The 14,887-nt window shown below is 42.1% G+C and overlaps 1 protein-coding gene across 2 annotated transcripts; it reads right to left on the bottom strand.

Annotated features, from left to right (window-relative positions):
• Positions 1 to 920: 920 nt before the first annotated feature.
• LOC105012540 (metal regulatory transcription factor 1) lies at positions 921 to 9,186 on the bottom strand. 2 transcript variants are annotated; one of them, XM_010873448.3, is made up of 11 exons: positions 9,027 to 9,186; positions 8,237 to 8,750; positions 6,412 to 6,650; positions 5,692 to 5,823; positions 5,495 to 5,574; positions 4,310 to 4,443; positions 3,796 to 3,870; positions 3,415 to 3,472; positions 2,357 to 3,324; positions 1,912 to 1,981; positions 921 to 1,675 (listed from the first exon to the last, which is right to left on the bottom strand). In XM_010873448.3, exons 2-11 carry the CDS (start codon positions 8,708 to 8,710, stop codon positions 1,449 to 1,451), a joined length of 2,457 nt encoding a protein of 818 aa, XP_010871750.2. In that variant the 5' UTR covers positions 8,711 to 8,750; positions 9,027 to 9,186; the 3' UTR covers positions 921 to 1,448. The 2 variants fall into 2 exon arrangements, with proteins under 2 accessions (XP_010871750.2, XP_012991077.2); XM_013135623.3 differs by having other exon boundaries at positions 8,237 to 9,186.
• Positions 9,187 to 14,887: the final 5,701 nt, after the last annotated feature.

Genomic DNA, 14,887 nt, shown 5'->3' with positions numbered 1-14,887 from the left:
CTACACACACACACACACACACACACACACACACACACACACACAGTTAACATAAACTAATCAAACCAGGCGTTGTTGCTATGCAGTTCTAAATGTCAGGCTTCACAGCACCGTGCGACAGCCAGCCACGCTACTCATCACGGATCCTTGAAGTTCCAGATGACAGATTGGATAATACGTTCCAACCTCAGAATGTCATCCCGTCACAGTGGATTGAGTGAAATAAATAAAAATACAATTTCACTGACAAGCCAGAATGTATAAACTAAGAAAATGTAGACTTTTCGTTGTCTAGCATCTTCTTAGCCTTTAATTAACACTGATATGTGACATCAGTATGGATTCCAGGTAATCAATCTTGTATAATCCCTTTGTTGTTCATCCATGAATACGGCACCATCTGTTCCTTAACCTAGCTAAATGGAGGCAGGCCAGGAAAATATAATTCCCTTTGTTCACTCAGTTACAGCTTAAGAATGTTGAGGTTATTTGAAAACATTATCCAAACTAATGTTGGGGGACTGTTAGAATGCCACAACAGAGGCTAGAAAGAAAATGAAGCAGAGTTTCCCTGGGTGACGTCGTCAAGCAATTCTGTCACGAAGAACGCTTTTAGCTAGTTAAAAGAATGCAGAATAATCTTCAAACATTCAAATACTCAAAATGAGTGGATCAGGGTTTTCAATTATTTATTTTTTTTACTTCAGAGCTGCACAGAGACATCCTCCAATACAGGAATCTCAGCTAACCTGTCGCTTTCACTAAAATGTAATTGAGTGAAAAGTCAAATACTGTATGACAACATTGCATAATAAAATTACGTAGCTGAATTGTACTCCTGTTTATATGGCTCATTGGCCAGGAAAGCGTGCTGAAAATACACCATATATGTCACAGAAGCATTTGTGACATACAACATCTTAATTGTTTTTGACAACCTTTAATACATAGAAATCATCTGCGGTTTCAGAGTTAAACGGCACAGACACAGATTGCACAAAATGCATAACTGCACTCCACACGCATTACGCAAAAAATGCTATGCTAAGTGAGTACTGTATGGGGAATGATTGCCTTGTTTTGTCAACTGTGCTTTTCTGTCTACGCTGTCAAGAATAAAGGTCACCCTTAATGTTTCCAGTGGGAGCTTGAGTCAACTGATTTCCACTCTACAAACAGCGGCCAGCCACTATTCCAGCCCCACTCATAACAGACGGCTACCAGACATGTCATAAATCAAATCAAAATCCTGTTCATGAACTGCATTGACCCCGATTCACAACAAAATAAAGCAGACAATTGCTTTCGACTTTCAACAGCCAGTCAGGTTTGGCTTGGATACTGTTAGTTAAGGTCAGTTATGGGGACAGTGTTGCAGTATTAACCACAGAAAGATAGTCACATAGCAAAGCCTTCATTTGAGAAGGTATCAGAAGTTTGGATTTTCATCATGGAGGTACTGGTGGAGGTTGTTGTAGAGGGAGGTTCTGGGGCTGGGGTGCTGGGTTCTGGGGCTGCTGGACCCAGGCACCAGGGGGTTCAACTGGAGCAAGACCACCAGGCTGTTTCTCCACGTCTGATGCAGTGCTGACGTCTTTGCAGGGGCATCGACACTGGCAGGACTCTCCCTGTCTGATGACGATGACAGGCAGACGCAGGCCGATGTGCTGCACAGCTGTCCCAGGAAGACAACCAGAGGGCATGTCACACCAAACACATCCTAAACACTACGGGCCGCGGCTGCCAATATGACTTGTTCAGGAGGTTCAGTCCACTGGGCCGTCAAGTCCGGGGCTTTCACGCACTGATCACGTTTTGCACGTGCAGCAAGTGTTAAATAGGTACCGTCAGCTGTGTGGCTGATAACACTGAACAATCGAAGACATGTAAATGTGACGTAGATGTGATTACCTGAGTCTCCTTCCATAGGCGTCGCTGTGGTAAAATAGACATTCTCTACTGTTGAGCCACTGTATGGTTGCTAAAAGACAGCGCCAGACAATTTATTTAAGAATGATTAGTAGAATGTCAGTGGCTTTTGGCAAAAACAGAATAGTTGAAACAAAAAGAACTGACAAAGGCCAACGAATAGTTGTACTGGATGAGATCCAGCAGATCAATGATTTCACAATCACTCTTCATATTCTAATAAAAAGAGCAGCGATAGAAAAGCCCTCTCCATACTTCCATTAAAAAGGCAAATGACTGGAGAGTGCCCTTTGTCATTTTCTAATAAGCTAGCTTTACAACACTACTGCTTGGGAGGTTTCAATAAAGCATATAGTTTGACACCAATAAACATGACATCAAAAGACACAGTACATTTCGAAAAATAAATTGGCACAAAAACACTTACTACTAGGGGTGTCTGTGTGTCCTGACGCCCCTGGTCCACAACACTGTTCAGGAGCCACTGGAGGTTCTGAGCGGACATGGTGATTGGCTGGAGGGCACTCTGTGCACTGGTGCTTGAGGGAGAGATGTGCCCCAGGGAGAGCGAGGTGCTGATGGGGGGGTGGGAACCTGTGCTTGACTGTGAATGGATGGAAGGTTTGGAAGATGGGTCTAGTAGGCTCTGCTGTGGTAGGACACTTTGCTGCAGTAGGGCACTCTGCTGCGGTAGGGCGCTCTGCTGCGGTAGGGCGCTCTGCTCTGGTAGGACGCTCTGCTGCAGCAGGATGCTTTGTTGTGTTAGGATGTTCTGCTGCGTTAGGGTGCTTTGTTGTGGTAGGATGTTCTGTTGCGGCAGGGTGCTTTGTTGTGGTAGGACGTTCTGCTGCGGCAGGATGCTTTGTTGTGGTAGGACGTTCTGCTGCCGCAGGATGCTTTGTTGTGGTAGGACGCTCTGCTGCGGCAGGATGCTTTGTTGCGTTAGGACGTTCTGCTGCGGTAGGATGCTCTGTTGTGGTAGGATGCTCTCCAGTGGCAGGATACTTTGCTGAGGTAGGGTATCCTGCTGTGGTAGGACACTCTGCTGTGGTAGGACGCTCTGCTGACATAGGATGTCCTGCTGTGGTAGTAGGCTCTCTTTGTGGCCTGGTTTGGAATAAATGGATGCTGCTGGCTGTGGCAATACGCTTTGGTTGGAGGGCTGCTGTTCTGGATTCACCTCATGTTTAGGTATTTCATAGATCATTGGATGGAAAGAGACAGGAACTGGACCGGGTTCCCCAGGGTTACAGCCAGGGATTGCATGGGGCAGTAGGCAGCCTGCAGCAGGGTCAGACAATGGCGTGGAGGAAACAGAAGGAGCTGTATCTGTGGGCAGCACAGTTGGAGAGGGGTCCTCCATACTACATGAGGACACTGCCATGGGAGACACATCTGCAGGAGATACCAGGGGATATCAGGAGATACCAGGGGATATCAGGGGTTTTAACCAGGACACAAAGCATCCAGACAAGCATTACTCACCATGTGGCTGGGACTGGTCTTGAAAGAGCAACTCAAACATCCGATCCAGGGCATCAGACTGCCACAGATAAAGGGACAACAGCAGAGGAACATCAACAGACACAGAGGAAACAGCCTGTAGTGGCTCTGAGATGAACATGTCACAGTTCCCATGGATTACATTACAGAGTACAGTTTTCACATCACATACTGTATATGCATTCAGTTTGCCCTGAGACACAGCAGTAGCTAGCCCAGGGAACCGGTCCTGTTATCTGGCGAGAATGGGGTTATTTAACTGGACGATGTTACCGAGACCATGCTGTAACCTCTTCAGTGTGCCTACATCCAACAGCTTAAGGAACTATACGCTGCATTGTTAAATGAATGTAAATTACTTACATTATTTTCTCGGAGCTGAGAATCCGTGGAAATCAGGCTCATATCACTGAGACACGGGGAACGAGGATTCAAGTCCTGTGTGTCAAAACATCAGTACTGATTGATGATTGTTACAGTATAACAATGCAGGGCACAGATTGAAAAAGAACTTGAGAGAGAAACGGACAGTGCATTTGTCTCTCCAGGGCCGGGACCAGACATAAGCAACATAAGCAGTCACTTAGGGCCCCCAATCGCTAGGGGACCTCCAACTGTTAGGGAGCCCCGATTGATAGGGAAAAGGGGATCCAAAATACATTTTGCTTAGGGCCCCCAAAGGCTAGAGCCGTCACTGTGTCTCAATGGCCCAGTGGACAAAAAATCCTGAAAGAGTTGTATTGGCAGCCACGGCACATAATCTACTGATTTTATGGATATTTGATCAGTTACAGACCTGGCACACACAACACAGAAACAGATGAGTCATTATGAATGAACCCAGTTATGTATTCAGTCATGTAGTGGGAGGAGTCACCTGTGAGGAGGTGTGGCTGTGTGTGATGTCAGCTGACGATCCTGGCTGTGGACCAGTCACTTTGTCCTTCATGCTGTCCAAGGAACTTAGGGAGTTATCCCCGTCTGTGTCCATCTGAGGGAGGGCCGGCTCCCCTACAAGATAAAAACATATACAGTTGCGCTCATAAGTTTGCATACCCTGGCAGAAATTGTGAAATTTTGGCATTGATTTTTTAAATATGAAAATATTTATTCCTTAAAAGATATTTAAGGAATGTGATCATATGATGCCATTTATTATCACAGTTGTTTGGCTCCTTTTAAAATCATAATGATAACAGAAATCACCCAAATGGCCCTGATCAAAAGTTTACATACCCTTGAATGTTTGGCCTTGTTACAGACACACAGGGTGACACACACAGGTGAAAATGGATATTAAAGGTGAATTTCCAACACCTGTGGCTTTTTAAATTGCAATCAGTGTCTGTGTATGAATAGTCAATGAATGAATAGTCAATTTACTCCAGCCTCAGACATCAATTTCAGTAAACAGACGTTCCTATGCCCTCAACAGATCACACGTCAGCTTGAAGCACAAACAGTTAACCAACATTCACAGCCCCTCAGAGGAAGGGACAACTTGTTGGTTTCTCTGCTATTAAAGGAACGAGCTGGAAAGACCAACTATAATTTAGGTTATGGTTAGGCATACATTTTATTGAGGTTAAGGTTAGGGTTAAAAGGTAGAGAAAATAGGGAATACTTTTTTCTACTCCCCACAAGGATAGAAAAATGTGTGTGTGTGTGTGTGTTCGTGTTATCACCACACTGCTGGATGTGGATAAATAGCCTCATCAGGATTCGCAGACAGGGCGTTGGGAAAATAAATGGGCCAATAAGAAGCTGGGGAGCTGAGCCATGCCGATACCTATCTACTGGGCTGGAATTAACTAGGATGTTTTCAACACTCACTCACACATGCCTTTCTGAAAGCTAGCTCAACTGAGGAAGCCATTTCACATTAAGAAGACTTAATAAAGCCTAGCAGGATGAAATAGATGCTAGAATGTATTGTTGTATCTGCATCTCTAGGAATGGAAGAAACTTCCCCTGGTGTCATTTAAAGAATAAATAGGGTTTGAGCTAGAGAAGTATGCCACGTAATAACCCCACACACCTATTCCTGTCAAACATTCCGTACCTGATCCTTTGTGTCCCACAGAGTGTGTCTGAAGGTCATCACTAGAAGTAAACGTCTTGTAACAACCAGGAAAGTCACACCTGAGAAGAAACCCCCCCCCCCCAAATAATTTCAGGCCACTCTGTTTATTCATTCATTCATCCATTAATTAGTCTGTTAAACCGACAGCAAAAATCAACGGTCCGTGGCGAGATTACCTGAAAGGCCTCTCCTTGGAGTGGGTCCTGATGTGTTTTCTCAGGTCACTCAGAGTGGTGAAGTACTTGGTGCACCCGTCCGACTCACAGTTAAACGTGTTCCCGGTGTGGAGCCTCTGGTGGGCCTTCAGCCTGCACATGTACCCAACACATGACGTTTATTATTCCAATTGGACTCTTAATATCTCACCCGGCACAGCCAGAAGAGGACTGGTCACTCTCTAGGTTTCTTCCTAAAATTCGAACCTTCTTAGGGAGTTCTTCCTAGCCACTGAAATTCAACACTACTGTTGTTTGCTCCTTGGGGTTTAAGGCCGGGTGTCTCTGTAAAGCACTTTGTGACAACTGCTGTTGTAAAAAGGGCTTTATAAATAAATGTGATTGATTGATGGTTTACAGGTCAGCTCGCTAAACAGACCGTCACTGAGACCCGTAGCTCTATGCGGGGGGAAGGGACATCACTACTGCGGTACGGTGCTCTGCTCCAAGGGTCTGGGGGTTTACGAGACTGATGAAACATCAATCGTCTCAGCCTGAGTGCAGGAATACCCCATACAATATTTGGCCTCAGTTCATTTCAGTTGACAATTTTGGCCGCCAGTGGAACTGGAAATGATCTATTAACAGAATGGATGTTGGGTACAGTAGCTATCGTGGGCTGGGGTATCTGTTTAGGATCTTCAGCGTTAGGGATAAGACAGGTCAAACCCTAAGTCCTACCTGTACAGTGTGTTGTAGGCCTTCTCACAGTCCTGTTGGTCACACTCAAAGGGTTTCTCCTTGGTATGAACACGGACATGGATCTTTAGGCTGTATGAAGTGAGGAAGGCCTTGTCACAGCCCTGCTGGTTACAGACAAACGTGTACTCGCCCCTGTGCCTCTTCTGGTGGGTCCGCAGATTCCCCGCGGTGCTGTAAGTACGAGTACAGTCCTCGTACAGACACTGGTAACGCTTCACCTGCAGAACGGCAAGGCAAACAGTCGTCGTTGATACGAAGAAAAGAAGAAACGTTGCCTACATAAGCATTTGCTTAACAAGAAGGGTTTCTAGCAAGTATGTGAGATTTGGCGAACATTTTGCGAACATTTCATCCAGGTCTGAAAATTAACCTGCTGTGCTAGTTCATAAGGCTCATTTGACAGGAAGTGCATATTTGTGTATTTATTAGACATTGATGCTGTATTGATAGAGACAGCGGTAAATGATAGAGCTTTTTCCTGATAGGGCATTGGGCCAGATTCGAAGCCACACAGCAGCAGTGTATGTGCAACCGATGCCAGAGCCTAGCCAAATGGAGCCCCCTAGGCTACAAAGTGAACATTTCTGTATGGGAACAGAAGGAGAACAGAGCAGAGGGAACAGGAAGATATTCCTCAAATGGTGGCATCTGCAGGGAGCCTGGAACATAATGACCGTGATGTTATAGATGGGCTGATGATGATGACGATGGGAAATGGCTTCGCAGCTAGCTCCCTGGCAGGACCAATTTCACCAACCTAAAAATATTCCCTCTCGTGTCTCATCTTTTCACAATCCAACTTCATCAAAACATTTGTCATTTTGCCTTCCCACAAATGTTTCCACAGCTTACCCAGCACCATGTATTTTGTCAGGGATGAGTATGATGCAACTTAATTACCCCACTGACTTTGTACTCCCATGTTTATGTGTGTATATTTAGATCTGTGTTTATGTACTTGGGCGTGTACGTCGACTTATGTTTGTATGTTTATAGGGGCATGCATTTACATGTGTATACCCGTGGGTATGCCAAAGAGGCCATGTAACAGTTCCAGGCTAAGGATACAGATGACATCATCCTCACATTAGCAAGCCTGACCAATCAAACGGCACTTTCACAGTCTAAACTCATTGTCATCTCAAAGAAGAATACAAATAAATCCTTAACCTGCTAAAGGCTTGCAGTATCCTTGGGAAGGATCCCAGAGCTAGTCAACCATGTTCCTGGAGTGCAACAGGTGATGAAGGATTATTTATTTCCCAGCTAGTGAGCCGATCTCCCTAAATATTATGCCTCTCCTAACCACAATTCCATGTGGCCACAACCAAAGAAATGCACAACCAATCCAATGTCAAAACAGACCTGTCTGATTGGTAGACAGAATCAATGTCAAAGCAGACCTGTCTGATTGGTAGACAGAATCAATGTCAAAACAGACCTGTCTGATTGGTAAACAGAATCAATGTCAAAGCAGACCTGTCTGATTGGTAGACAGAATCAATGTCAAAACACACCTGTCTGATTGGTAGACAGAATCAATGTCAAAACAGACCTGTCTGATTGGTAGACAGAATCAATGTCAAAACAGACCGGTATGATTGGTAGACAGAATCAATGTCAAAACGGGTGGTTTGGGGCGGGGGGGTGTACTCACCTGTCTTTTTTTCATTGGTTAGAATCAGTTGTCTTATTAAAGATAATTTGCTGGCAAGGGGGGGTGTTGCAGATGGAAGGATATTTCAGACGTCTAGTCACATGACCGGCCTTTCCCCCTTTAAGGTCTTTGGATGTCAAGGCTTACCTCTTTCTGGTGTGTATCTGGGCACTCTGAGTGCAGTGTGATGGTCGCCCCCTGAATATGCCGTGGCATGGGTGTGGAACCAGGGTTGATAGTGAACTGGATCTGATCCTGGGAGATGGTGTGGTGGACGTAGCCCTGGGCCATGGCCTCCCAGTGGTCCTCCAGACCTCCACGGCCCTCTGTCTCAAATCCCTCATCTAGACACATAAGGTCCTCTTCTTCCTCTTTATTGTTAATTATAGACCCCAATGGGTCTTGCTCAATCATCACAGTGGTTCTGTCGTACACTGTGTCCAGACCAGAGTCCAGTGATTCTGGTCTGGACACAGAGGGCAGCAGTAGCCTGTCCCATTGGTCCCAGTTGACAGTAACCATCTTCTCTGATACATTATCCTCTTCATTCCCCGGGTTTGTCTTGTCCTTCTCTTCCTCCTCAAATAGCATGTTGTCACTGGATTGAACATTAATATCCATGCATTGTAAAGAAGGTCACCCAATAGGCCAACTGGGGTTTCTATTGAAAAGTGAGGAACAGATGAGGGCAGGGAAAAAAGTATGTATAAAGTAGCCTATCATCACAACTACACGTCTTTGTTTACAAAAAAATAGATAAAGAACTATTCAATGATTTGAAACAGAAGTGACCTAATACCAAGTTAACTGCATTCCTGGCATTCCTTGGGCGAGCTTCTATCATCAGAATTTCACTTGTTGCTACTAACTAGCACTTAAGCATCAGACGCTGCACTGACATGTTGCCGTTTCAATGACAATATACTTAAAAACTCACCGTCCTGAAAGTTAAGCGCGTTTTTATGCAGTCTAAAAAACTTAGTGATCGTGTATTTTTTTGAAAAAATGTCTTCCCTTTTGTTGATCCAGATTCAACCTTCCGTTGTTACAGTGTTGCAACATCGTAGTTAACCAGACTGTATCCCAACCATGACGTTTGAGGATCAACGTCTTGTGAGCAACATTAAAGAAACACTTCCGGGTCACCAAAATTAGGAATCTTTTTAAATAAAAGACACCAACGTATTACTTCAAAACTGACATAAATTGAGTGTATTAATTGTTTAAGAAAATGTCCCTCTCAACATTGACAACAATTCAAATATGATCATATTTAAGAGTAATTTCAATAAAAAGTGGGTATTAAAACACGTTCCAAGGGCAAAATTCAGACAATTACTGAATATGGAATACATATTGCCTCATAGCTCATAAACTACTGAATATTCCACAGAGAAAGCAATGCAGGAAATGTTCAGGAGAGTGTGTAAGACAAACCTGTCTAATCATGGGGAATGGTGTGCTACATCTACCAACACAATATTTCCACATCCTTTTTCCCCACAATGTAACTCAATGGATATGAAATACTATTCTATACGCCACAGCGAACGTATTGTAGGAAATGTTCATGAGACTCAATAGATTGATTTTATGCAAAAAAAATCAAGGGGCACTGTGTATTTGCAAATGTTGCTGGCATTTTACTCCACCCATCCCATTGGCCACAATGTAACTCAATGGATATGAAATATATATTCACTCATACAGAAAAAACTATTCAATACGCCACAGTGAATGTTTAGTTGGAAATGTCAAGGAGACTCTATACAGTGATTATATGCAAAGGATTCAAGGGGCACTGTATATTTGCAATTGTGGCTGGTATTTTACTCCACCCATACCATTGGCCACATTCCAAATTGCTGAATAGCCTTCAATTTAGATTCATTATTTCATTTGTTAATGGAGGTGATAATCACCACTTGGTGATTACTTAACAATTCAGCCAATGAACTAATGTATTTGTCAATGACTTATATTAACTGGACATTAGCCTGCTATATCACCTTTAGAGATGTACAGTGGGGAGAACAAGTATTTGATACACTTCCGATTTGCAGGTTTTCCCACTTACAAAGCATGTAGAAGTCTGTAATTTTTAATCTTCAACTGTGAGTGACAGAATCTAAAACAAAAATCCAGAAAATCACATTCTATGATTTTTAAGTAATTAATTTGCATTTTATTGCATGACACATTTTTATTGCATGACATAAGTATAGGCCTGTAATATGGGAGGTTTTGTCCCATCAACCAGGTTAGTAGGACCAACCACATCTGCAGACTATCCTTGTTTGGACTCTGCTTGGATCAGCTTACATTTGTACTGAATCACTGTTAAATTAATTCCCTCAGCGCCTTTTGAAGAGGCTTCGTTTCTTTATCGGGTTGGCAATTTCTTCTCAATTTGCTGGTGTTGCAGTTTGATTCATGTTGGTATGCATATGTTATTAATTTCATTTGCCAGAGCAAAATTCTGATTGATTGAATGATTTGTATTGTCAAAATGTAGAGACTGAAAATCAATACATATCGCTTCTCCTTATTGGCTTATTTACATTATTTACAATAAAACTCTTGAAAGGTATTAATAGCAATATTCCCAGAGAGGTCTTTAAAGCACCATGGACATCTCTATGTTAACAAAGTTATAGCATATGGCTGCCCTGTATGTTGGTCCAATAGGGCCAAAACCCAGGTCTTCATTCTCATATTACTGACTTATTTTGACCAGGGATACCATCTGAGTACAGTTGACTCAGTCTGAGGGCTAACTTCCTCTAAGAAACAAACACAGAAGTGCAGTCCTGTAATATAATTGTCTCCAAGCAAATGTTCTCGTTCTAGACAGCCGGAAATAATATTGACTTTTCAGTCATGACAGGAATGTTACACCAGTTTGGCTCCGGCCATGCAGCAAAAAATTGGCCACATTCGGAATACAATCCCCATCCTAAGCATCATAAACTTTAAGACTGCCAAAACAGAAGGAGATCAACTTGGGTAGAAAGGAGAGGAACAGGTTTGATTAACTGTATGTACTGTGTACCCTATCCTGTTATCATTAAGTACATTATCTTTTATACTGCATGTTGTTTGATGTAGGTTCTGAGTTGTAATGCCCCATATTAATTGTATTTTGATAAACCTAACAGCCCACACTCAGAATTTACTATGAAGGTTTTAGGATGGGCACATATAAAAAAGTAATTATTGGGATAAATCTCGAACTTTCTTTCCTTATAGTTTGTCCTGGTCATTGGTGATTCTCATCTCTGTGCCTTAGTGGATAACATTGTCCCAATGCCAAATCAGGCTGATTCCACTGGTCGACCTACCATGGCTTTTGGCTTCATGTCCACTCCTGGAGCAAGAGTTTCACATCCGATGGAAGATGTTTGTGGGGAGGTGTTACCCAGAGGTCTTGTCTCAGACATATTATGTCTGATCATTCCTGGTAACAACCTTGAAGCCAGCCCATTTATCATCGTTGTGGGAATTTCAAAGCTCAGTAAGATGGAAGTAGTTGTAGTCCTTATGTGTGTTTGTTCGCTAAAGCATTCATATTTGGAGATAACATTAATTAATTAATTCAAAACAACATCAGACATTCTATTTTATATGAATTATCAGAGAATTTTATTGCATTAATGTTAGAACATATTCACCAGAAGGTGAACACCATGAAACAATTATTCCATGTACATTATTACAAGAAGGTTAGGCAGCAATAATGTGATCATGCAATAATATGCACTTACACTTTGGCTCTTAGAAAGTTTGTTGTATTTCAGGTGCTGATATCCTGACCCTAATCTTACATAAGGACATCCAAGACATTGGCCCTGTTACTGTCTGGGAGGAGCCACTCTTTTGTTGCCTTGGCCGTGTGTTTTGGGTCATTGTCATGCTGGAATATCGATCCACGACCCATTTTCAATGCCTTGGCTGAGGGAAGGAGGTTCTCACCCAAGATTTGATGGTACATGGCCCCGTCCATCGTCCCTTTTATGCGGTGAAGTTGTCCTGTCCCCTTAGCAGAAAAACACCCCAAAGCATAATGTTTCCAACTCCATATTTGACGGTGGGGATGGTGTTCTTGGGGTCATAGGCAGCATTCCTCCTCCTCCAAACATGGCGAGTTGAGTTGATGCCAAAGAGCCTCGATTTTGGTCTAATCTGACCACAGCACTTTCACCCAGTTCTCCTCTGAATCATTCAGATGTTCATTGGCAAACTTCAGACGGGCCTGTACATGTGCTTTCTTGAGCAGGGGGACCTTGCGGTCGCTGCAGGATTTCAGTCCTTCATGGCGTAGTGTGTTACCAATTATTTTCTTGGTGACTATGGTCCCAGCTGCCTTGAGAACATTGACAAGATCCTCCCATGTAGTTCTGGGCTGATTCCCAACCGTTCTCATGATCATTGCAACTCCACGGGATGCGATCTTGCATGGAGCCCCAGACCGAGGGAGATTGACAGTTCTTTTGTGTTTCTTCCATTTGCAAATAATCGCACCAACTGTTGTCACCTTCTCACCAAGCTGCTTGGCAATGGTCTTGTAATCCATTCCAGCCTTGTGTAGGTCTACAATCTTGTCCTTGGACAGCTCTTTGGTCTTGGCCATGGTGGAGGGTTTTGAATCTGATTGATTGATTGCTTCTGTGGACAGGTGTCTTTTGTAAAAAAAAAAAAAAATCAGCAGGGCCCCTTAATTTTTTGCATATAATTACTCTATCCACTCTCCTGAACATTTCCTACAATACATTCACTTTGGCGTATTGAATAGTTTTTTCTGTATAGTGCAATATGTATTTCATATCCATTGAGTTACATTGTGGCCAATGGTATGGGTGGAGTAAAATGCCAGCAACAATTCCAAATACACAGTGCCCCTTGATTTCTTTGCATATAATCACTCTATAGACTCTCCTGAACATTTCCTACAATACATTCACTGCGATGTATAGAATATTTTTTTCTTTACAGGGCAACTTTTATTTCATATCCTTTGAGTTACATTGTGGCCAATAGGATGTAGAATGGGTGGAGTAAAATGCCAGCAACAATTGCAAATACACAGTGCTCCTTAATTTTTTATAATATAATTACTCTATCCCCTCTCCTGGATTTCCTAAAATACATTTTACTAAATAAAATAAGCAAAGTGTCAAAATCGATACATTTTATATTGTAAAAAATACGTTTTACAGCGGACTTGTATTTTGAAGGCAAAATCCGAAAACCGGAAGTCTTATTGTTGCTACGGTATCTCTAATGTTGCCAGCATGACGCTACTTGTTTGAGGACCCTACTTAATCGAGCTTCCTCTTTCCGCCCAGGATGCACTCCCTCAACCATAAAACAAAGCTACCTCCAGTACAGAAGTGTGCTACAGCGCCATCCTGTGAATATTATTTGGGATTAACTCACCGCTTTTCAACCTGTAGCCCCCCAAGAAATGCTAAATATGTTTTATTAATAAGAAAAGTTATATAATTCTTCCTGGAATCAGATCACAAAAAATACTTCTCACAACATATAGCTAGGTTTCTCTCTCTTTTGGTCAAATAAAAAATACATCCCATACCCTTTCTGGGGAAAATGACTCCTATTAAAATGGTTTCCCCCTCGAATGACTCCAGAATAGTATCATTGTCTTTTAATAAACACCTAGAATCCATTGAAAGAAAATCTATTTATCTGGGAAAATAAAACACATTGCATATGCGAAAAGCACATTTTGATCAATGATGCCCTCCATCATCCAGGTGGCTTGGAATGGACTTTGAGGATTGCCACCCCTATTCTATTGGTGCAGTGATTATGTCCCCTATTCCTATTTAGAAGTCACTTTATTAACATCCCATTATGCATAGTACAATCATAATTTGGAAAAGTGTTGGTACACTACTGAAGTCAAGGCCAATTTTACTGTAATTTCTAATGTAGTGGTTGAACAAAGTCAAGGATTCAGGAAAAAGACAAGTAACAAAAACATCTGTATTACTCACTACTCACACTGACACGTAATGGTTGAAGCTCCAAATAATAAATATATTAGTCTTAGACACAGTAGTTTCTGGAACACAAGGCCTTTCATGGTTTTGCTGTATGACACACAAGCTTTGATCTAAAACTAAGGTAAGAACCATTGCTGTAAAAATGTCTACATGGAAGAGCACTCATGGCAGAAAATTATGATAAACATTTCATGAAGTTGATTTTGTATATAATTTGGTGTTTTTCAGTTACAGGAAATGTAGTGTTTTACAATGCGTTTGTATGCACCATAGCAATAAAGCCAATTTCAGCATAATAACAAACAATTATTATATAATAACAATAACAAATGTTATTGTGTCAGTGCCTCAGATTTTCTTGAGATTAGGATTTGATTTCACTCATCGACACTGTACTCCGCTCATTAATTGCATTTTGAGATATACAGTCAAAAGTTTGGATAGTGACTCATTCAAGGGTTTTTCTTTGTTAGTACTATTTTCTACATTGTAGAATAACAGAGAAAACATCGAAATCATGAAATAACACATGGAATCCTGTAGCACCCTTTGCCTTGATGACAGCTTTGCAGACACTAACAAAAGTTAAAAACACCCAAAGAAAATGTTTCACCCATGACTGGATCCAGTTGATGGGTGTGATTTAAAGATCATTATTTTCACAAGGGTTTATATTCAAAGATCAGAAAAACCCTATATAGTCAATTATCTAATTAAAAGGGGAAAATTGGCATTTAATTGCAAGGTTAATACATACACATATTTTTTAGCA

The sequence above is a fragment of the Esox lucius genome, chromosome 10 (assembly GCF_011004845.1).
Source record: "Esox lucius isolate fEsoLuc1 chromosome 10, fEsoLuc1.pri, whole genome shotgun sequence".
In the NCBI taxonomy this organism is placed as follows: Eukaryota; Metazoa; Chordata; class Actinopteri; order Esociformes; family Esocidae; genus Esox; species Esox lucius.
This window is presented reverse-complemented; position numbering and strand designations above follow the sequence as displayed.